Source organism: Hemicordylus capensis, chromosome 1, assembly GCF_027244095.1.
Source record: "Hemicordylus capensis ecotype Gifberg chromosome 1, rHemCap1.1.pri, whole genome shotgun sequence".
NCBI lineage: Eukaryota > Metazoa > Chordata > Lepidosauria > Squamata > Cordylidae > Hemicordylus > Hemicordylus capensis.
Genome location: NC_069657.1, coordinates 4495809 through 4520389, shown reverse-complemented (window position 1 = coordinate 4520389; position 24581 = coordinate 4495809). Strand labels below are relative to the sequence as shown.

General features: G+C 45.3%; 1 protein-coding gene across 6 annotated transcripts in view; it reads left to right on the top strand.

The window, feature by feature from the left end:
* Window positions 1-24581, top strand: part of FANCM (FA complementation group M) — a 137132-nt gene that overhangs the window by 43633 nt on the left and 68918 nt on the right. For all 6 annotated transcript variants that reach the window (XR_008310779.1, XM_053267683.1, XM_053267693.1 and 3 more), the window contains 6 exons: window positions 14297-14428; window positions 16511-16643; window positions 19736-19855; window positions 20339-20434; window positions 21471-21655; window positions 23649-23855. Coding sequence is in view for 5 of the 6 variants with exons in the window: in XM_053267683.1 (XP_053123658.1) it covers window positions 14297-14428; window positions 16511-16643; window positions 19736-19855; window positions 20339-20434; window positions 21471-21655; window positions 23649-23855 (873 nt within the window). In the remaining variant the exon portion in view is untranslated. The remainder of the gene's footprint in view (window positions 1-14296; window positions 14429-16510; window positions 16644-19735; window positions 19856-20338; window positions 20435-21470; window positions 21656-23648; window positions 23856-24581) is intronic.

The window sequence follows — 24581 nt, the reverse complement described above, 5'->3', positions numbered from 1 at the left end:
AAGGAGGTCGGGGCATATGATGATCCCCTGAGAGGGGTGCAGCAGAAGCAGCTTGCAAAAGAGAGACAGACATTGTATGTCTGTGGTCTTCTTTTATTGGTTGTCTACTGTTCTGTGAGTATCCATATTAAGCTGCCATAGGTGTGCGGGAGAACATGACTGCTTTAGATTTTTGGGTTTTTAAAAAAAGTACTAGACTGACTTCTTTTGGCTGGGGATGGGTTTCTTTATTTCCTTGTTAGTGAGATCATAGAAGACAGTAGTGTAATCAAAATCTTTGATTGCCATTACCATGTTTCCTCCTCTCATCCACCAAAATGTAGAAACAAAGATGAGAATTCATACTGTTTCACAGCAAGTTCTTGATTTGTAGCAGATGTTGAGAACATGTGAATTGTGTGAGTTTTCAACATTTTAAACATTACCCTTCAAATGTAAACTACAGTCTGTACTTTTGATTCCCATATTGGAGGCAAGGGTGAGTGAGTGTGCTGTAGCTGAGAAAGAGTGACTCTCATTAGCCCTGCAATTAATTTGCACTTGTCCCCATGTTGCAGCTTGTGGGCAGGCTGAGAGTGAGCTGGTTATGGTCCCTGTAGTCCATTGTTTATATTGCAGCTTGGAAGTGGGGCTGAGGCTGAAAGAGTCATTTGCCAAAACCTTGTGATGTAGTCCAGTGGTGTTATCCAGCATTGTTATGTGCCTAGGAACACCTAATGCACCACAGTCATCCTTTTGTACAAGACTGGTAAACAGTGCGTAAAAATGTTATAGTGAAAGTTATACTGTACCACCCTCTCTATACCTGGTCACTTTTGAGGGCAGCTATTTGGTTTCCAGCAAGAGATATCCAACATAAAATATGCTTTGGGTTATGTCAAGAATATAATGGCTGTAAACCGCCCAGAGACGTAGGTTTTGGGCAGTATAAAAATATGTTAAATAAAATAAATAAATGTTGTTACTGCCCCCACTGTCACCATTTCAACACCTGCTCACCCTGTAAGCCTCAGTCCAACTGAATGCAGAGGCATTGTGCTTTAACTCCTCTTTCTGCCATCAGGGCAGCCACACTTAGAGTACTGCACCTACATCAGGGATGAAGATAACAAGTTGAAAGCACCATGGAACATGTTTTTCCTGTCTCTATGATTACTATGAGTTATCTTTCTGGCCATCTAGTATACTTAGAAAGGGAGTGAGGGAGGTTTTGTGTTCCAGATAAATTTTTGCATTCTTAAAGCATCATGTTGCATGTTATGGTCATCAGCATATGAGAAACTGTGGCAGACAATTGGTACATCTGTTCTGACTGGGAGTGGCTCTTCAGAGTCGGTCAGAGAAGTCTGTCTCAGATGTTCTCTCTAAGATCTTTTAATTGGGGGTGCCAGGGTTACAGCCTAGACTTTAGAAATAAAATAGCACATTTTTACTTTCTGTCTGATTTTCCCAAATACATTTGGATCATACTTTCCTGCTGCCTTTGTACTGTATCACCTATTGCTATATCCTTGATATAGACATCAGAAGTGAAATATTAGTCTATCGTTCAACCCTACAGGCTTCTTTCCTGAAAAGCAGCTATTCACTTCCATTTTACCCAGAAAAGGAATGGATCTCTGTTGCTTATCTAACTGGCAACAGAGTCTCCAAGTCTTAACTCAGCCCTTCTGTCTGGAATCCTTCAATAGGAGATACCAGAGATTAAACCTGGTATCTTCAGCATGCAGAGCATATGCAGGGGTTCTTCTGGGCTATGGCTCCTTCTCTACATTTTTAAGGAAATCGCTGCCAGGCTCTTCCGCTCTCAATGTGGCAGAATGTCGGATTAGAACCTACATCTGAAGGGCCATTCCACACACAAACATCATCCTTAAATTACTAAGTGGCAATGTCTTGGGTTATGGTAGTCGAGCTGGATTTCCACTGGTCAAAAGATGGACTTCTTTGCTCCGCTTAGCACTTGACCCTTCTCCAGGCCTGAAGAAGGAGAATAAATTCAGGATTCAGCTTCATTTGATGCCACATTTTGTTTTTGCTTTTAGTGTAGAGTCCATGAACAAGATGCACATCTAGTGAAATTCTGGAAATTGCTTGACAGCACCTGCATTTTCCTGTGAAGCAGAGATGTATCTTAATAATTTCTGTGTTATATTTGAATAGCATGTTGAGCTCATTTTACAGGCAAGTGACACTTAGTGGCTTTTCTTACATAGGAACATACGAACATAGGAAGCTGCCTTATGTCAAACCATTGGTCCATCTAGCTCCGGATTGTCTACACAGACTAGCAGTGGCTTCTCCAAGGCTGCAGGCAGGAGTCTCTCCCAGCCCTATCTTGGAGAAGCCAGGGAGGGAACTTGAAACCTGTGTGCAAGCATGCAGGTTCTGTTCCCAGAGCAGCCCAATCCCCTAAGGGGAGTATCTTACAGTGCTCACACATGTAGTCTCCCATTCAAATGCAAACCAAGGTGGACCCTGCTTAGCAAAGGAGACCATTCAAGCTTTCTACCACAAGACCAGCTCTCCTCCTCTCTACTTTCCCACCAGCTCTGGAAAGAATAGCAGAAGCAAGTTGGGATTGCAAAAGAAAAAGGCACACATTGCAGAGTCAGAAATGACAAGGAGCACAAACATTTGTAGTGTGAACATCTGTTTGTGCTGCTTTGAAACTGAGAGCACATCCAATAGGCTTTATTCCTTAAAGCAGTGTAGGAGCCCCTGGCATTTGGAGGCTGCCAAACTGAACATAGTCACATAGACATGACTCAGCTAGTTATAAAGAATGCCGAACTAGACCCCTTTGCTTCCCAGCCAGGCTTGAAGAAGAAGAAGAGGTTGGAGGGAGCTTTACAATGCAGAGCTATCAGTTGTGCAGGAGTGCAGCTTACGGTAACTTGCCATATTATTTTTCTTTGTGTGGCTTTCGAAGAGGAAGGATATCCATTTAGCCTTGAAAACACCTTTGTTAGTTTATCTTTGAGGATGGTAAGTTGTGAGAGATATTTCCATTCCCTCACACTTCTGCATTCTTGATCATATCAGTGAAAAAGCTAAAAGCCATTCACTGCTTGTAATATATTGACATTGTTAGCTGGTACTCAGAGAAATGATTCTAGCATGAAGAGCATAAGGCACTTGGCTAGCAATCAGTCCAATATAGAGCCCATTTTTCATCAGTCATATTTCTTTTCTGTTAGCTTTGCATACTGTATGCACCAGCTGTGTGTTAAGATGTGTCGTCAGCTACACTGGCTCCCAGTCCATTTCCAGGCCCAATTCAAAGTGCTAGTGTTAACCTTTAAAGCCCTAAATGGCTTGGGACCAGGTTACTTGAGAGAGCGCCTTGCCCCATATGTCCCAACCCGGGTCTTAAGATCTCTGGAGGCACTTCTCCGAGTGCCCCTGCCAAATGAGATGAGGCAGGGGGCTAGTAAGGAGAGGGCCTTTTCAGTGGTTGCACCCCATTCATGGAACAGTCTCTTCAGTAAGGTTCTCCTGGTTTCATCACTTTGTTCTTTCAGGTGCCAGATTAATGCCTTTTTGTTCACCCAGGCCTTTGAAATCTTAAATTTTGATCTGATTTCAACTGATTTTTAAAAAATGTATTTTAATTTGTTTTGTATTGTATTTTGTACCCGTCCCCTTTTGGTCTGTTATGATTTAATTTCATGTGTGTTTTTATCTCATGTTTTGATGTTGGGTTGTAAGCTCCCAGAGAACAATTTGATCTGGATCGTGATCCATTGCATTAATAATGAATGGGTTCTGTGCCTGTGCAAGAACCTTGTGGCTAGATTGACTAGCTCCTCGTGACATCCCATCTGCCCTGCACGTGTACTGTGCTTCTGTCTCCGTGTAGGAGGTTGAAATGCTTCATCATATAACCCCTCTCAGAGTCGAAGCCTGGTTCTCTACAAAGCGCTCGATTTTTCAGCGTTTATTTGGAGAATGAGCAACAAATTTTACATGTAGATGGGTTATGTTGCTCTCCTAAACACAGTGAACATCTGTCGTGGTAGTCCGTCGACGGCAACTTAGCCCGGCATTCGACATAGCGTTTGAATGTTGTTTTTGCCGTAGGTTTAGATGCCATTGCAAGACTGGGGATAAGCCACACAGCAAGTCTGTGGCACGCCCGTGAATGTTTCTTTCACCAAGATTTAGAATCATTGTTTTTACAGTCGAAATGTTGAAATCCAAACAAGTTCCAATAGTAATTTTCTCTTTGATTGTAAAGAATCTATTCGCACTGAGGAGCTAGAGAACAAGGTGTTGACGCTTAGGCGGTCAAATAGAAACTGAGTAAGAGGACGCCCCAACTGCCGAAAATAATGGATGCACAGCGCATGTGCAGGGCAGATGGGGCGTCACGAGGAGCTAGTCAATCTATCCACGAGGTTCTTGCGCAGACTCAATCCATTCATTATGAATGCAACGGATCATCAGTTACAGGTGAGCAACCTGTTTTTATGAGGTGACTGTGCAATACTATCTATCTATCTATCTATCTATCTATCTATCTATCTATTTATTTATATTTTAATATGCTGGGGAAATGTATTGTGTCTACATCTTTCACCCTCTGTCAAATGTTTGTATACACAGCAGCACATGGATCCTGGTTTCAGACTGATTTATGGCTTATTTTAACCAGGTTAAAGGTTGGCTAGGTAATCTTTTGTGCTGCTAGCTATGTCATGGTTCTCAGGTGTCTCAAGCTGATCTGCAAACTTCTCCCACAAGTTTTTTTGGGGAGAAGAGCAACAAAATAGACTGCTAGAGCAGAACTTCTATCATTCTGGTTCCATTGTTCATTGTTTCCATCTCCTCCTTCAAGGTTACAGCTGTTCATTCTCTGCACTGGATGAACTTCAATCTGCAAGCCTTAGCAACATCTAATACATTTTCAATATTTGGGTGTAAAATTGTTCCAAGCCCAATACAACAAATTTATATTTATGCAGTAAGAGAGGAGCATGAACAGAGTGTACTGCAGCACAAGTCAAACCTCAGAGGAGGATAGGGAAGCCTAGTCTGGTGGCACTGGCCACCCAGTGGCCTGATCATACTTAGGATGGGAAGGGGATTTTGGGAAGGGAAATATAGATCTTGGGAGGGAAATATAGAAAGCTCCTGGGGAGATGGGGAGAAAGGGGGATGAATACCTATCCTCAGGATGAAATCGCATTGAATCACACGCTCCAAAGCAGATCCAGGACACAAGAGAGTGAGGGGCAAGTGAAGTCTCTTTTAAATAGTGCAAAACCCATGTGCCTGGAAAATGGCAGGGGATTACTTCCCACTGAGGGTCAGGACAAAGGGAGATTGAGTTGGCTAAAGAATATGTTAATGTGCCCACCTCGGCACCAAACAGGAGATGAGCTTTCCTTCTGGAACAGTCACCAAGATAGATTGAACAAGTTGTTCTAGTAAGAACTAATCAGCCTACTTTCCTTTCACTGTCTCTACATCTGGACTAAATTTGGTGCAAATTGAGGTCCACAGGTTAGATCTCTTGTGCCTCAAATGTTCATATGTCTGTCATCTTGGATTGCGGTGGATGTCATCATTACAAACAGCACTTTTGAGGTGTCCCTGTGTGTCACTCACTACTGCTGTTCCAAATTTGGTTCAGATTGGTTAGACGGTCCTCAAGTTAGTGCACTTGCACCTCAAACGTTTATGCAGACTGTCTACAATTTAGTGCACTTGTGCCTTTGTGCCCACCATCTTGAATTGCGGTGGATGACATTGTCTCAGTCTTTGCGGTATCCCTATCCCTATGTTGAGGTGTTCCTAGAGCTGAAAAAATTTGGTTCAAATTGGTTAAGCGGTTCACAAGTTAGCTCACTTGCACTTCAAAGGTTTATGCTTCCACTATCTTGAATCGGTGTGGATGACATCATCACAAAATACACAACTGAGGTTTCCCTGTGTGTACACTACAACTGTACATAATTATGTACACTACAACTGTACATAATTTGTTTCAGATCAGTTAGACAGTCCACAAGTTAGCCCACTTTGGCCTCAAACATTCACACATCCACCATCTTGAATTGGGGTAAATGACATCATCATAAACTATGCTGTTGAGGTGTCCCTACAGCTGCCGCAAATTTGGTTCAAATCGGTTAGGTGGTTCACAAGTTAGCCCACTTGTGCCTCAAAAGTTTACATGACTGCCATCTTGGATTGGGGTAGATGACATCATCAAAATTATGCCATTGAGGTGCCCCTGTGTGACACTCACTGCAACTGTACCCAATTTGGTTCAAATAGTTTATGCAGTCCACAAGTTAGCCCACTTGGGCCTCAGATGTTCACGCGACCACCATTTTGAACTGGAGTGGATGACATCATCACACACCACACCATTTGGGTATACCTATGTATCTCTACAGCTGTAGCAAATTTGGTTTAACTCAGTTAAGCAGTTCATAAGTTAGTCCACTTGTGCCTCAAATGTTTACGCATCTGCCATCTTGGATTGGGGTGGATGACATCATCACAAACTTCGCCGTCGAGGTGTCTCTATGTGTCCCTACCTCTGTACCCGGTTTGGTTCATATTGGTCCAGGCGTTGTGAAGTTGATGGGGGTGGGGGGCACACGGACACACACACACACACAATGCCAGGTGATCTCATAAGCCGACTGGAAAGTAGGCTAAAAAGGGTCCTATTGTTTGCTCAGGGACTGAGGAATCCTGAGAGACCAGGATAGTTAATGGATTTCCCGAGAAATTCAGGAAGGAAGGAGTGTAAGCAAAAGGGCTTCTTATTGATCAGTCTCAGGAAGACTAAGGAGATTTCAATACCGACAGTTATTCTTGGGGCATCAGCACGACTCTGCAGGAACATGGGACCTGTTTCCAGGCTTCTCACATACTTGGCTTTTCTGCCCCTTCCTTTTGCCAGCATGTACACGCATCTTTCCTGGACTACAAAATACAGGTCCTCCATGCCAGCACCAAGTGTAGGGGTGCAGGTGTGGTGTGTGTCTGTGTGAGAGTGAGAGAGAGAGAGAGAGTGAAGAATGGCCATTCCCTGTAACAACAGAATGCTGAAGTATAACAAAACTCCCATCAAAACTTTCAATAGAACAGTTCTGATCAGAGGCCATCAATAAAATCGGTCATAGAATCCTAGAACCAGTAGAAAAATAAACTCTCCTAAAGCCTTCTGATATAAAGACGCAACTTAATCAGGCCCCTGAGGGCCCATAGTGATCAGCCCTGGTGATTCCCTTTGGGAGGGAGTTCCAGAGGATGGTGGCTCTCTTCTCTTTGTGACCATCAGCCCCCTTTAGTGTTCTCTCTAATTCCCCCCCCCCCCCTGTGTGCGGAATGAGTTTTGTTCTGGGTGGGAGTATCAAGGCAGTGTGTGCGCACCTGCATTCAGAGGGGGGCCTTCCGGATTCAACCTGAGCGGGATCTAAGATTAACTGAGCGGGCATTGAAAAACTTGTGAGCGCAGGCATGTGCGCACTCCCTAGAGGGAACCCTGGTGGGCCAGATTCTGAAGCCTTGCTCCAAGCACACAGCCTGGGGGCTCGCAGTTGCCAAGTGCCCCGCAAGCTGTTTACAGCTTCAGAGGTGAAGAGCCTGCATCTTGCTTTGTGCTCTGAAACAAACTGGTAGCCAGTGATGTGAAATGGTTCTGTTCAGAGTGAGCATTTTGAGGTGATGGCTACAGAATGAGTTTACATCACCAATAGATTTTAATGCCTCCTATATAAGCTACATTGTTTGCATCTTAAGATTTGTGTGGCTGTTTATCCAGCCTGAGCCCTTGTGGAAGTGGTGCATTGGACAACTGAAAGAAGCATGTATTCTCCCAGGCCTGTAAAGGCAAACTTGATCATTTGTGGGGGATGAAGCCCACCAGTGCCTTTCGAACATATATTTTTCTTTAGAAATAGGCAGGGGTTTTCACAGAAATCAGAACGGATAGGGTTACTGTGCCATTTCTAAGTAGGTTATGTTTGTTCAACTTATTAGTTCTAGTCTGCAGCTCCAGGTGACTGGATCCTGCTGGCTTTTGTAATAGTCTTTCTTGGCTTGTTTTGTGGAAGATGATTAGAGCAGACTGTGTTACAGGCAGGGTGTATTCTGGCCATATTGTTATATTTTATGGAAAACTAGGTCAAGAGATGGAACACAGGAAATGAGAGAATTAGAAGAACCTACATAACACATTAGGAACAGGTTTTAAATACAGTTGTCAGATTGTGTCTTCATCAATATCCTTATTTGACCAAAGTTATCATTGTCTTTAAAACAGTTTTAATGACTCCTGCTAACTGAACAAAGAGGCATCTTTTTCTGGTGATTCTCTTTATTTAGCAGGGGGAGAGCAACTGGCTCTATTCATACCCAGCACAGCATCCCTCCAGTGATGCTGGTGTCTATCTTATGTTTCTTTTTTAGATTGTGAGCCCTTTGTTGATGGATACACACCATCAATTGAGAGCCAGCATGGTGTAGTGGTTAAAGTGCTGGACTAGGAACAGGGAGACCCGAGTTCAAATCCCCATTCAGCCATGATACTAGCTGGGTGACTCTGGGCCAGTCACTTCTCTCTCAGCCTAACCTACTTCACAGGGTTGTTGTGAGGAGGGGAAACTCAAGTATGTAGTATACCGCTCTGGGCTCCTTGGAGGAAGAGCAGGATAGAAATGTAGTAATAATAATAATATACACACCCACCCCGCTTTGGGAACTGTTGTTAAAAAGCGGTATATAAATATTTGTCATTTTCATATACAGTAATGACTGGCTTGTATGAAATCTAATACAGGAGACTCTTATCTGCAGTTTCTCGTATCTACAGTTGGGTCTTAGAGACCCAGTTTCTTTAAGAGGGGTTTCACTTGGCCCTCTTGCACTCCAGAGTTCATGCACAATTGAAACATGCTTGAAATATAGGCAATTTTCGCATAGCCTGAGTGGTTGGAAATGACTTGATGTCATTTCTGGCTTCCATATTGAAGCACAGAGCTATGTTGTGGCTCTTTTTTGTTTTAAAGGATTAACATGAAAAGTAAGAGGATTGCGGGGCGGGGGGGAAGGCATTCCTGGAGACCAAGGTACTATACTTTTCTACTCTTTTCTCTGCCTCCTCCCTGCTTTTAGTTTAAGCTCAAGGAACCTAACCCTTCAATCCCCATAGGGTTAAAGGTCTCTTTATTTGTGGTTTTGTTATCCACAGAAATTTTAGTGAAATATTTTAAACTGGAGGGTTTGGGAAGGAATCCATTGCTCCTCAAAAGACTGGCTCATGACTTTGACAGTCTTGCTTTCTGCTGTGTTGGGTGATTAGGGTTATGTGTTTGAGGTGTCTTAACTGAATTCTTAAGATTGGCTGCCTACTTTGAGTTTTCTAATTTCTAACTGTATGCGTATCCTTGTTGAAGTTCAACAACTTTTTTTGGGGGGGGGTATCTGCCCTGCACTCTAGTATGAGGCCTGTTTATGAACCCCACCACCCATTGAGATCGTCAGGAGAGGTCCGACTGCAGTTGCACCAGCTCATTTGGTGGCTATTCGGAGACGGGCCTTCTCCGCTGCTGCCCCAAAGCTTTGGAACACGCTCCCTGCTGAAATAAGAGCCTCCCCATCTCTGACAACTTTTAAAAGTCTTTAAAGACACATCTATTCACCCAAGCCTTTAACTGAATATTGTTTTAATAGTATTAACATTGTTTAAAATGTTTTAAGGTTTGAATTGTTGTAGGTGTTTTAACTTTTGCTGTATCATTTATTTCATTTTAACTGGTGTTTTAATTTTTGTTGTAATTTATTTTAACTGGTGTTTTCACTTTTTCTGTTTTGTTTGCTTGAGTTCTGAGCGGTAGTAATTCTGCCATTTGGCATTCCAGACACAGCTTTAAATACTAGGATCCTTGTACAGTTATGTCAAGGGGATGATGCATAATATGGGGAATATCCAAGAGCAAAGTTCAAGTTATTATCCTAACTATTCAGATATTTAGGATTTTAGTATCACATTCTACGTGCCAAGGGAAACTGGAGCCTTGTGTTAAAATCTGTAAATTGAAAGCAGTGATGTTTAATCACTTCTAATGCTAAGGTGTGTGTTTCAAATCTGGTTTTTCAATGGTAAAGCTATCTTTGAATTCACTGCATCCAGACCAATACTTTCCTCAAATTGCCCAGAGAGCTGAATCTTTCTATACATCCAGGAAGAAATTTTACCCCTGTGTCCCAGTGCCCTGCTAACTTGGCAAAGAGGCACCTTTTAATGTGGTGATTCTCTTTATTTAGCAGGGGGAGGGTAACTGGCCCTATCCACCCCCAGCACAGTACCTCCAGTGACTGTTGCTGGTGTCTATTTTACAGGTGAAACTCGAAAAATTAGAATATTGTGCAAAAGTTCATTAATTTCAGTAATGCAAATTAAAAGGTGAAACTGATATATGAGATAGACACATTACAGTACATGCAAAGCGAGATAAGTCATAAGAACATAAGAACAGCCCTGCTGGATCAGGCCCAAGGCCCATCTAGTCCAGCATCCTGTTTCGCACAGTGGCCCACCAGATGCCATTGGGAGCCTACAGTCAGGAGTTGAGGGCATGCCCTCTCACCTGCCATTACTCCCCTGCAACTGGTACTCAGAGGCACCCTGCCCTCGAGGCAGGAGGTGGCCTACAGCCCTCCGACTAGTAGCCATTGATAGACCTCTGCTCCATGAAGTCATCCAAACCCCTCTTAAAGCCATCCAGGTTGTTGGCTGTCACCACATCCTGTGGCAGAGAGTTCCACAAGTGGATCACACGTTGTGTGAAAAAATACTTCCGTTTGTTGGTCCTAGACCCTAAGTCAAGCCTTAATTTGTTATAAGTGTGATGATCATGGCATACAGCTCATGAAAACCCCAAATCCACAATCCCAGAAAATTAGAATATTACATGAAACCAATAAAACAAGGATTGTAAATAGAACAATATCGGACCTCTGAAAAGTATAAGCATGCATATGTATTCAGTACTTGGTTTGGGCCCCTTTTGCAGCAATTACTGCCTCAATGCGGCGTGGCATGGATGCTATCAGCCTGTGGCACTGATGAGGTGTTAGGGAAGACCAGGATGCTTCATTAGCGGCCTTCAGCAATTCTGCATTGTTTGGTCTCATGTCTCTCATCCTTCTCTTGGCAATGCCCCATAGATTCTCTATGGGGTTCAGGTCAGGCGAGTTTGCTGGCCAATCAAGCACAGTAATCCCATGGTCATTGAACCAGGTTTTGGTACTTTTGGCAGTGTGGGCAGGTGCCAAGTCCTGCTGGAAAATGAAGTCAGCATCCCCATACAGCTCGTCTGCGGAAGGAAGCATGAAGTGCTCCAAAATCTCCTGATAGACGGCTGCGTTGACCCTGGACTTAATGAAGCACAGTGGACCAACACCAGCAGATGACATGGCTCCCCAAATCAACACAGACTGTGGAAACTTCACACTGGACTTCAAGCATCTTGCATTGTGTGCCTCTCCATTCTTTCTCCAGCCTCTGGGTCCTTGGTTTCCAAATGAGATGCAAAAGTTGCTCTCATCAGAAAAGAGGACTTTGGACCACTGAGCAACAGACCAGTTCTTTTTTTCTTGAGCCCGGGTAAGACGCTTCTGACATTGTTTGTTGTTCAGGAGTGGCTTGAAAAGAGGAATACAACATTTGAAGCCCATGTCCAGGATCCGTCTGTGTGTGGTGGCTCTTGATGCACTAACTCCAGCCTCAGGCCACTCCTTGTGAAAGTCCCCAACACTTTTGAATGGCCTTTTCCTGACAATCCTCTCTAGGCTGCGGTCATCCCTGCTGCTTGTGCACCTTTTTCTTCCACACTTTTCCCTTCCACATAACTTTCTATTAATGATGGTGTCAATGATGGTTTTCTGCACAACTGTCAAGTCAGCAGTCTTTCCCATGATTGTGATTCCTAATGAACCAGACTGAGAGACCATTTAAAGGCTCAGGAACCCTTTGCAGGTGTTATGGAATGATTAGCTGATTGGAGTGGGACACCTGGAGTCTAGACTGTTGAACCTTTTCACAATAGTCTAATTTTCTGGGATTGTGGATTTGGGGTTCTCATGAGCTGTACGCCATGATCATCACAATTATAACAAATTAAGGCTTGACTTATCTCGCTTTGCATGTAATGCGTCTATCTCATATATCAGTTTCACCTTTTAATTTGCATTACTGCAATTAATGAACTGTTGCACGATATTCTAATTTTTCGAGTTTCACCTGTATATTTCTTTTTAGATTGTGAGCCCTTTGGTGACAGGGATCCATCTGATTTATTTATTATTTCTCTGTGTAAACCACCCTGAGCCATTTTTGGAAGGGCGGTATAGCAATCGAATAAATAAATTATTATTATTAATAATAATATTAGTGCCCCAGTGAGGCACTACCTTGGCGTGGTTGTGGGGCTTGCGTGCTCTGAGGAAAGTGAGAGCTATGCCCGAGGTCCAACCATACTGGACAGGTCTTACCAGAGGAGCCAGACGAAGAGTGCCTCTTCCATCACAATATGGCGAGACGTATGGGGAGGCTCTTATTTCACTAGGGAGTGCATTCCAAAGCGCATTCCAAATGATGTTCAAAGAAACAAAACTGTAAGCATACTACTCTTGACAGCTTGAGTAACTTAAAAAACATCCTAACCTCCTGAGCACAGGGGGATGGGCTGGAGAAAGTTGCAAAATAAGACTTAGCTGAATTAGTGCAGGTCACTTCCCTTAGCTCCACTCAAGTAAAGGTACTTTTATGCTGTACAAGGTAAGAACTCTTTGCATGGAAATCAGCTGCGTGATGCTGGCACTGGTTTCTAGGAGTGCTGTAAGATCACCAGGAGACCTCTGTCTCTTTCTGTATGACAGAGATCTCTCGTGGATCTTCCTTCAGGGGAAAAAAAAAAAACCCTTTCTAGTTCAACAATGTCCTTTTTTAGATGTGGTGACCAGAATTGTTCATAGTACTCCAGGTGTGGCCACACCACTGTTTTGTATAAGGGCGTTATTATATTAGCAGTTTTATTTTCAATCCCCTTCCTAATGATCCCTAGCATGGAATTGGCCTTTTTCACAGCTGCTGCACATTGAGTCGACACTTTCAACGAGCTGTCCACCACGACCCCAAGATCCCTCTCCTGGTCCGTCACTGACAGCTCAGATCCCATCAACATATACTTGAAGTTGGGTTTTTCGGCCCAATATGCATCACTTGACACTTGCCAACACTGAACTGCATTTGCCACTTTGTCGCCCACTCCCCCAGTTTGGAGAGATCCTTTTGGAGCTCTTACCAATCTGTTTTTGGTTTCACTACCCGAAAGAGTTTGGTATCATCTGCAAATTTGGCCACCTCACTGCTTACCCCTGCTTCTAGATCATTTATGAATAAATTAAAAAGCACCAGACCCAGTACAGATCCCTGGGGGACGCCACTTCTTACTTCCCTCCATTGTGAAAGCTCTCCATTTATCCCCCCCTCTGTTTCCTGTCTTTCAACCAGTTATCAATCCCCACATGTACTTGTCCCCTTATCCCATGTCTGCTAAGTTTCCGCAGGAGTCTTTGATGAGGAACTGTGTCAAAAGCTTTTTGGAAGTCCGGGTATACTATGTGAACTGGATCACCTTGGTCCACACACTTGTTGACAATCTGAGAGAACTGCAAAAAGTTTGTGAGGCAAGATTTACCGTTGCGGAAGCCATGCTGGCTCACTCCCAGCAGGGCCTGTTCTTCTATGTGCTTTACAATTTTATCCTTGAGGATGCCTTCCATTAATTTGCCTGGAACGGATGTTAAGCTAACTGGCCTGTAATTTCCTGGATTGCCCCTGAATCCCTTCTTGAAAATCGGTGTTACATTTTCTACTCTCCAGTCCTCTGATACAGAGCCTGATTGCGGGGATACATTATATGTTTTAGCAATGAGGCCGGCAATTTAACATTTGAGTTCTCTGAGGACTCTTGGATGGATTCCATCCGGCCCTGGCTTATTAATTAGCTTACCAGTTCTAAGCTGGTCACATGTCCTGGAGTTTTCTCTGCTCCTCTTCAGCAGACTAGTGTGGTGCAGCTGAGCAATTTATACATCCATATGACAGTGCAATTCTGTTAAATGAACAGCGTGTCTTATCTAAATGGGGCACGGGCACAGTTATATCCCTGTTCTGCACAGAGCTCATGGCACAATGTGCTGTTGTTTTTAAAGGTTTAGGATTGGCATACTTCTGATTTCCCATGTGTCTTTTGTTTTTATGCAGGTCCTGGAAAATTTTGCTGGCCGACTCATTAGGTTCCAGGTTTTGAGTCAACGAGAAATTCCTTCCCTTACCAAATATCAGATAATTTTAGCAAGAGATCAATTCAGGAAAAACCCTGCTTCACACTTTGTGGTAAATATTGCACAGCTACCTTCTACTTTGCTGCATTCCACTCTACCACATTTAATAAAATTGCTTGCTATTTGCATAATGCTGGTCCAAGATTACTTAGTGAGATAATGCTAGAGGCAAGATTTGAACCAGGGAATTAGCCAATATGCTGCATTGCCTGCTTACATGTTATATTGCATCAGTAAGTCTGCAATTATTTTTCAAGTTGCTATTACTATGAATGTTATCCCCGTGAAATCGCGTGTTATTATGATAGAATGTAGGTTGCTCTGTTTTCACTGCTGACAGAGAGAAAGGTGCTATAGCTGAAAGCAGAGTCTGTCCAAGGATTGCTTCTGGCTAAGAGCCAGTAACTTTCTGGAGGTGGGTATTATTTTTGGAGTCTGTTGCAGGTGGCGATCACCACTGAAGGGAGTGACACCAATGTAACACCCATTTTGCTTTCCTTCTGAAGGAACAGGTACACAGTCTGGGAGATGCTATTGGGTATTATTTTGCACCTGGAGACGCAGGTAGTGGCTATAGTCAAGGATGTCTTTGCACAGATTTGGCTTGTGAAACAGCTGTGGTCATTCATGGAGAAAACTGTTCTAGCTGTTGTAACATGTTTCTTTGAGACATCCAGGCTTGTTTACTACAACACTTTTTGTGTAGGGCTGCCCTTGAAGATTGTCTGGAAGCTGCAATGGGTGTTGGAATGTGATGGGCAAACTGTTAGCCCACTTTGTACAGCACATTGTACCAGTCGTGCAAATTGTACTGGCTTCTGATAGGCTTTTGACCTTTTGCTGTTTACTTTTAAAGCCCTGAACAGTTTGTTTCTGGGGTACCTGAAGAACTGCTTGACTCCATGTGAAACTATCCTCCATCTAATCTAGACATTATCTAGGGGGCTCTGCTTTGGGTTCCATTACTAGAAGATGTGAGACTGGCTGGGGCCCAGTACGGGACCTTCTCTTTGGTCCTGTCCAGGTTGTAGAAAACCCTCTCTTGTGAGGCCTGCCCAGCTTCTTCCATTACATCCTTTCAGGATCTCAGAAACTACCCTCCTTCACAAGGCGTATGGCCTAATATACTGTTTAATTCAAGATAATTTCTGGTGTGTGTGCACTGCATGTGTGTATTCTTTGGCGTAGACGTAGTGTGATTGCTGGAGTTTTTAATTCTTGTTGGCTTGTTAGTTTTTATTCTGATTGTTTTACTCGATTTTGGATTTTTAAAAACATTGCCCTGAGTATGGGTAGAAGGACTGGTATAGAAATCTTTTAATGCATAAATAATGAAAATGCCTTTCATGCGGGCAGTCCCAGGTTCAGTTGCTGGCATATCCAGGTAAGGGATCTCTTGGCAGAAGGGTCGGGAAGCGATTTCTGGTCAGTGATCTTAGAGAGCTACCAGTGGAGAACCTTTGATCTTTAAAGTGATCACTATGTTAATCCTGCGTCTGGGTACTGTGCTTTTGCAGGACCTCAAGGGATAGAATTATCTCGCTACATGAGCACTCTAACTGCATCGTGCACCCAGCATGACTGTTGATTTGCGGTTAGAGCGCTGACTCCATTTAGTTTCCTCCTGACCACCTCAGCGTTCGTCTTGTCGGACTCTGCTCCTGTTCAGAACATCTCTGTAAGACAGCAAATTTGTGATTTTTCGATGTGACTTTGGACTGTTTTTCGGACTTTTCTCTGCTTAACATTAGGACTAGTTGTTTGGACTGTTTGCTGTGTTTTGACCTGGAATAGTTAATCAGCTTTTCTTTGCTTCATGTTTTAAACTTGTCTCTTTGTGTGTGCTTGTTTGGTTTGACCTGGACTGGTTTTTGACTATCCCTCATTCTCTGATGAGTACAAAGAAAATGTTTAAAAGGTGCACTACATGTGGTACAGTGCTAGCTTCAAATAATAACCACGATCTCTGTCTACTCTGTTTTGGAGAAGATCATAATACCAACAGTTTTATGATTTGTCTGTCCTTCTCACGACAGACTAAAAAATGGAGGGCCCTAATTTTTCTGTATTTGATAGGGAGGATCAGCGTACAATTCGGGTCTAATCTATATGTTTGGCTCTGATGTTCCCCCAGGGTGCACAACAAGGTGTGATAGAAGGAGATTTTGCTCTTTGTATTAGTTTATATCACGGTTATGAGCTGCTGCTGCAAATGGGAATGCGATCATTGTATATCTTCTTACGTGGAATTATGGATGGGTCCAAAGGTAAGGAACACTTTTGTGTGAAAATCAGCTTCCATGCCCTCCTCAAATCTGCATTGGGCATTTAGAGAGAGATCTAATATTTTTGCAGAATGTTGAAGATTGTCTGTTTAATATAACTTTTAAAAAAACATGGGAAGATGCAGAAAAAAGAGCTCTACAACTCTTAATTATTATTAGCTGACCCTGCAGAGCATCTGTGTGACAATACAATTGTCCGTTTTTAAATTTTGCTGTAAACCGCCTTGGGATTGTTTTAATGAAAGGCAGTATATAAATTTAACAATCAATCAATCAATCCAATCCCCCCACCTTCAGGCCTCTCTCCTGCCTTCCCCCCCACCTTCTGCCCCAGTCTCTCGTACCCTCCCCCACCTTCTGCCCCAATCTCCAATGGGCAGCGGGGCTTTGCCCACCGCCCGTTCCCCTCCTGTCCCCCCACCTTCTGCCCCAGTCTCCTCTTCCTGCCCCCCACTTTCTGCCCCAGTCTCCCCTGCCCACCCACCCACTTTCTGCCCCAGTCTCCCCTGCCCTCCCCCACCTTCTGCCCCCCCTTCTGCCCCAGTCTCCAACGGGCAGCAGGGCTTTGCCCGCCACCCATTCCCCTTCCGGCTCCCCCACCTTCTGCCCTAGTCTCTCCTGCCCACCCACCCACTTTCTGCCCCAGTCTCCCCTGCCCCCCCACCTTCTGCCCCAGTTTCCAACGGGCAGCAGGGCTTTGCCCACCACCCATTCCCCTTCCGGCTCCCCCACCTTCTGCCCTAGTCTCCCCTGCCCCCCCACCTTCTGCCCCAGTTTCCAACGGGCAGCAGGGCTTTGCCCACCACCCATTCCCCTTCCGGCTCCCCCACCTTCTGCCCTAGTCTCTCCTGCCCACCCACCCACTTTCTGCCCCAGTCTCCCCTGCCCCCCCACCTTCTGCCCCAGTTTCCAACGGGCAGCAGGGCTTTGCCCACCACCCATTCCCCTTCCGGCTCCCCCACCTTCTGCCCTAGTCTCCCCTGCCCCCCCACCTTCTGCCCCAGTTTCTAACGGGCAGCAGGGCTTTGCCCACCACCCATTCCCCTTCCGGCTCCCCCACCTTCTGCCCTAGTCTCTCCTGCCCACCCACCCACTTTCTGCCCCAGTCTCCCCTGCCCCCCACCTTCTGCCCCAGTCTCTCGTACCCTCCCCCACCTTCTGCCCCAATCTCCAATGGGCAGCGGGGCTTTGCCCACCGCCCGTTCCCCTCCTGTCCCCCCACCTTCTGCCCCAGTCTCCTCTTCCTGCCCCCCACTTTCTGCCCCAGTCTCTCCTGCCCACCCACCCACTTTCTGCCCCAGTCTCCCCTGCCCTCCCCCCCTTCTGCCCCCCCTTCTGCTCCAGTCTCCAACGGGCAGCAGGGCTTTGCCCGCCACCCATTCCCCTTCCGGCTCCCCCACCTTCTGCCCTAGTCTCTCCTGCCCACCCACCCACTTTCTGCCCCAGTCTCCCCTGCCCCCCCACCTTCTGCCCCAGTTTCCAACGGGCAGCAGGGCTTTGCCCGCCACCCATTCCCCTTCCGCCTCCCCCACCTTCTGCCCTAGTCTCTCCTGCCCACCCACCCACTTTCTGCCTCAGTCTCCCCTGCCCTCCCCCCACCCTCTGCCCCAGTCTCTTGTGCCCCATGTCCTCCTCCGTCATGGTCCTCCCAAGGCTGGGAGGGCTTTGCCTGCCGCTCATCTTCTTTCATCCTGGCCCACCATTGTCCTCTGTCCCGGCCCTCTATCCTCCTCCTTGGCTTCGGCCTCCGCCCGTCCCCACCCTGCAGACTTTTCCTGCTGCCCGTCCTCACCCTGCAGACTTCGCCTGCTGCCCGTCCTCCTCCATCCTTCTCCTCAGACTTGTCCTCCCTGTTTCAACTGGTCAACCGTCATCTTTCTCAGCCGCTCAACCGTTCTCCTTCCTCAGCCATGACCTCCCTCAACCACCTCCTGGCGTGCGCTCCTCCCTTCCACCCTTGCGTGTGTCTCCCCCTCTGGGCCCGTCATTGTTTGCGACTGAAGTGAGGGTGGGGCTTGCCACATCCCCACACATCCCCCTTGTCCATCTACAGGAATAGATGGGCGGTATCTGATTCATTTAATTGAGGCAAAGGATTATTGGGAGGAAGTTGAGTCCTGTGGCAAAGACAACAAGGTTGCAGCTAGATTCTCATTACTGAGGGCTTAGGAACATAGGAAGCTGCCGTTTACTGTGTCAGACCATTGGTCTATCTAGCTCAGTATTTTCACAGACTGGCAGCAGCAACGCCAAGGATGCAGGCAGGAATCTCTCTCAGCCCTATCTTGGAGATGCTGCCAGGGAGGGAACTTGGAACCTTCTGCTCTTCCCAGAGTGGCGGCTCCATCCCCTGAGGGGAATAAGATCTTACAGCACTCACACTTCTAGTCTCCCATTCAAATACATCCAGGGTGGACCCTGCTTAGCTAAGGGGACGAGTCCTGCTTGCTACCACAAGACCAGCTCTCCTCTCCTAAGACAGAAGAGCTGGTCACTTCTTTAAGAGAGGCTATGTTCTATATTGTTTCCACCCGCACCCTCTGTTAAAAGGCCAGGCAGTTTTGGAGGCATCTCAGTAGATCCACAGAGTTTTGCATTTGGAAGGGGGACCTGGGAGGCCTTCTAGTCCAGCCCCCCTCTCAGTGCAGGAAACTGCTACAGCATCCCTGGCAGGTGGCCATTCAGGCTTTGTTGAGGAGCTTCTAGAGAAGGAGAGCCCCTCATTGCACAAGGTGGACTGTTATGCTGTCAAACAGCTCCTATAGTTATGCTCTTCTACAATGTGATGGCAGAATCTTGTGAAGCATGAAAGGTGTTTTTTACATTCCAGGATAGCAGTTGGGTATTTAGTCCCATTAATCCTCAGGACAAAACAATTATTTTTTAAAAATTAGATTAAAGTTTTATACATTGTAATATAAATTCTAAAATAGTAAACCTTTTGCAAAAACAATATTGCATTGTTGCTTATATAGAGCTTTGTTGAGTCCCATTGTTGCTGACTGTGGAATTTGGTGTGCAGTTTATGTGAGCCAGAGTTCAACACAATATCTTTACATTCATGTATCTCTAAGGTATGACTCGCGCTAAAAATGAGCTTGGGCGTAATGAGGACTTCATGAGATTGTACAGCCAGCTTGAAAACATGTTTGCAGACTCAGCTGTGACTTCAGCAAATGGCAGCACAAAACCAGGTTGGTATTTTTCACAATATTTTTCTGCGTTGGTTCATTGTGGCAACTGATGCCTTTGAGGGGTAAAGAAAACCTTAAAATACAGACCGCTATTCCAGGTCTTGCTCATGCACAGAGTAACGTTGAGGTGGCAGGTGAAAAGTTAATGACCTTTAGTCACAAAGGCCAGCTAGCAGTCCTTCAGATCTTCATTTGGGTCTGATGCTTCTGCGTTTAGTTTTGTTTTAGAAGAATTTATACTTTTTATCATTTTTGCAAATATTGTGTGCTTCAGACTTTTTGAAATTACTTTTGAATGAAATGGGAATCCCCAAACATGAAGTATATCTTTAACCATTTTATTTATTATGACCAAAGTGCTGGATTACTACTATTATTGTTGTTGTAATAGTCATAGTCCAGTGCTGGTATTTCACAAGTCAGGCAATAAAGTTAAAGCTATTTAGAAGTTTTAGATTTAAATATAAATGTTTGTATTTACAGGAGCTGAAAACAGGAAGCCATTCCTCTACAGTCACCCAAAGCTAAAGAAACTAGAAGACGTTGTTACAGAACATTTCAGATCCTGGAAGGAACATGGTGGGTAGGTCTTAGATGTAATTAAGGTGGTTAAAATGCTAAGATATAATCTGCATTTGAGCTCTCCCCTCTGAATGGTGATGAGGAAACTCTTCTCTGATCTTACCTGTAATTTGCCCTTTTTGAATCTGTCTCAGCCCTATCTTGGAGATGCTGCCAGGGAGGGAACTTGGAATCTTCTGCTGTGCCCAGAGTGGCTCCATCCCCTAAGGGGGAATATCTTACAGTGCTCACACATCAAGTCTCCCATTCAAATGTAACCAGAGTAGACCCTGCTTAACTAATGGAACAAGTCATGCTTGTTACCACAAGACCAGCTCTCCTCTCCCATTTGGCTTGCAAGAGTTTGTGTTCTCTTATAGTTTTATTCATTTTAGCATGATTTCCACTTTTTTTTTAAAAAGGAATTATCTATGACCTTTATAGCAGCTTGACTTTACTAGCCCCCTTTTAGTTGTTGTTGTGTGATTGGTCATTGTGACGTCCATTGTATTAAAAAAATGCCTTATTGAATTTCAGGAGGTCATTCTGTGGATTCCCATACCAGTGTTAGAAGAGACATGTATAAAAATAACAGTACATAAGAGACAGTTAAGGCAGCAGTTAAAACTTTTAAAGGCCTGGGAGAAAAATAGCTTGGCACCAAACTGATAACGGTGTAGGTGTAAGGTGAGCCTCCTGGAGGAGGGAATTCCACAAATGAGGCTGGGAAGGGCTGCCTCTCTCCAGTTTCTAGCTGCCTAACCTCATTTGGGCGGGGAGATGTTTGGAGGAGAGTCTCTCAAGCTGACCTCAATGCACAGACCAATTTGATAGTTAACATTATGTACTTTTGTAGTCCATTATGCACACCAGTGCATAGCAGCCTATGCACTGAGGTTATAATAGACCTCAGTACAAGAAGGTACGCATTTAAAAAATGAATAATCTTTCTTTTGACTCAGTTACGTTGTCTGTGCAGTTGATTATCTGTACTCCATCTCTTTCTTTTGTACAGTGAGTTGTTTTTTATTGGCTTGTTCCCTATGTCAAACAGATCAGAGCACCTCTGAAGGCAAACCCCTGAATACCAGAGTTATGATCTTCTCCTCCTTTCGCGACAGCGTTCAGGAAATTGCAGAGATGCTTAGCCAGCACCATCCGATTGTGAGGGTCATGACTTTTGTGGGCCACTCTACAGGAAAGAGCACAAAGGGTTTTACACAGAGGGAGCAGCTGGAGGTGAGGAGGGCCAAACGACTGACAGATGCCAATATTTGACTTGCTATTTTAGTAAACGGTTTTCCTCAGAGACCTACAGTGTTGAGGAAAGTGCATTTTGGATTACAGTGGTGTCTTTAGTACTTAGAGCAATAGGCAGATTGTCATAGCTCCTACCAGAATAAGAGGGGGATGGGTTGTTCCCTGGGATGAATCCTTGACTGTAAGGGATTCACAGTATGCTGCCACCATCCGCTTGATTTTGATATAGGGAAAAACCACTATCCATATAAGATTTCTGTGGTGGGATAAAGTGGCAAAACCCTCCCTTGAAGGGGCTGAGCCAGGCACGGAGCCAGCCGAGCGGCAGCCTGCGTCCAGCCCCGTTCGGCGGCCCCCTCCAATCCGGCTGTGCACGTGACTTCACGCGGACGGGTGTGTGGCTCGGGCTCCAGAGGAGCCCAGAGCAAACTCCCCCCCTCCCACGCCCGGGCTGCTGTGAACTCTTTGCCAATTATTTCAGGCAGCTCCGACTGCCCGATAGAACGTTTTCCCCTCCCTCTCCCAATCCCTCTCCCTCTCCCTCTCCCTCTCTGGAGAGGAATGACATGCTGAGAGCTCGTTTGGGCTCTCGGCAGCCCAGGCCATGCCCCTTTGCATGTGACAAGGGGGCGTGGCCTGGGCTGCCGAGAGCCCAAACAAACTCTCAGCTTGTCGTTTCAGGCAGTATCAGCTGCCTGCTAGGACATTTTCCCCTTTCTCTCTTTCCAGAGAGGGAGAGGAAGGGAAAAACGTTCTATCGGGCAGTCCGAGCTGCCTGAAATAATTGGTGAAAAGTTCGTCTGGGCTCTCGGCAGTCCGGGCGTAGGAGGGGGGAGTTCGCTCTGGGCTCCTATGGAGTCTGAGCCATGGGGCTCGGTGGCCTTTTCCTATTGGCAGCCTGGGTTCTTTGAACCACCCCTGGGCTGAGCATTCTTAGGCCTCCAGAGGTGTGTGACTAAGGCAGACCCAAAATAAAGAGTAACACACTTCACTAACAAGGATTTATTATTAGATTAAAAGAAAAACAAGAGTATACAATAAGAACAATTGTCTCTTTCTAAAGCAGATTGTAAGAGAGGGATTTTTCCTTAACCCGGGAACTCAGCTTCAAGCAATACAATAAAGGAAAATAACTTCCCTCGTGTGTCTAACTGAACTGGTCTCTAACTTATTATTCACAGGCAGGGGTTTTCCTGCTGTCTCCATCCTCCAGGCTGTGGCCTTCCCATTTCCCCAGCAGCTTGTCAGCTAGCTGCTTCCTCAGAGCACTCTTGGGACATACCAAACTTTAAAAAGAAGAAGAAGAAAATGCTTTATCTTCTTCTGCTGGTGGCTATGAGTGTAGTTCCCACCCAGTCCTTGGGATTGGTCCTTTTAAAAAATTATTTTCCCAGGTTTTTGCCCTTGTTAGGAAAGGCCCGCTCTCCCAGCAGTTGCTCTAAGTGAGACCTACTGTAATCCTCCCTCAAATACTTCCCATCACTACACAGATGCTTTCAATAAGCTCTGCTATGTACATTTTAAACTCATGATAGTTCAAATTCTATGCCTACTTATCATGTGATTGATTCTGTTGCTATTAATAGAATTCAGGAGAACGTGTGTCTTATTCCCAGTTGCAAACATGATCACTGCTGGCTGGAGATTCACCACTCTTCAAGCTTGTGATATTCATGCATTTTTCAAATGATGAAATATGTATCACCCTTAAGGCCCTTTTCATATAACTAAATCTAGATTAAGCAAACTGCCAACCCAGTGTAGAAATTCAAATGTGTAGATTATTGTTGTTCCGTGTGTGGTTTTGTCCTTATACAAGTATTTTGCATGATAGCAATAGGTTACTATTATAGTATGACAGTAGCATCCCTTATAGCTGTAGACAGTATGAAACCATTGTGATCACAAGGAGAAAATGAAAATAGAAAGTACTTCTCAAACCAAATTCTCAAGTATTGCACTCCTTATTTAGGTGGTGAGACACTTCCGTGAGGGTGGCTACAACACATTAGTTTCCACGTGTGTAGGAGAAGAAGGCTTGGATATTGGAGAAGTTGACCTCATAATCTGTTTTGATGCTCAGAAAAGTCCAATTCGCCTTGTGCAGCGGATGGGAAGAACTGGACGCAAGCGTCGAGGCCGGATAGTGGTAATCCTTTCTGAAGGACGAGAAGAACGAGTAAGCCAAAAAAGCAAATGAGAATTCATCCCATGCTAACTCCTTACTTTCCTCAAAACACAAACATAGACTGAAGTAAAAAAATCAAGGCTAGAAATGCTAATCATTCTAACAAGCCTACCCCACACAGAGCATCTGTGCGCTCTTTGGGGCCGGCTACCTCCCCCTCCCCGCCGTTGCCGTTGCCGCTCCTTGCTGGCCTCTGTGGCCGGCCTCCTCTCCCCCACCCTCTTGCCCAGGCTGCCGGCCGGGCCCGCCGCCGCCCGAGGCCCGCGGTTCTGCCCGGTCTCGCCGCCGCCTCAGCTCCGCGGCCACCATGGCCGCCCACAGCCTGGCCCGCTGGTTCTCCTGGGTGCGCCTTACCCAATCAGGCGCCCCTGCAGCCCAGCCAATCAGCTGGGCTGCCGGGACGCACGTTCGAAAGGCACACCCAGGAGAATTATATATATAGATTTTCCTAAAGATATGTACAGGTGGACCCCATTGTCTTCAGAGGTTCTGTTCTCCACTAAAGGTAAAGTGTGTCGTCGAGTCAGGGTCGACTCCTGGCGACCACAGTGCCCTGTGGTTGTCTTTGGTAGGAGAGGTTTACCATTGCCATCTCCTGCGCAGTATGAGATGATGCCTTTCAGCATCTTCCTATATTGCTGCTGCCCGATGTTGGTGTTTTCCATAGTCTGGGAAACAAACCAGCGGGAATTTTAACCTGCAGCAGTTGGCTTGCTA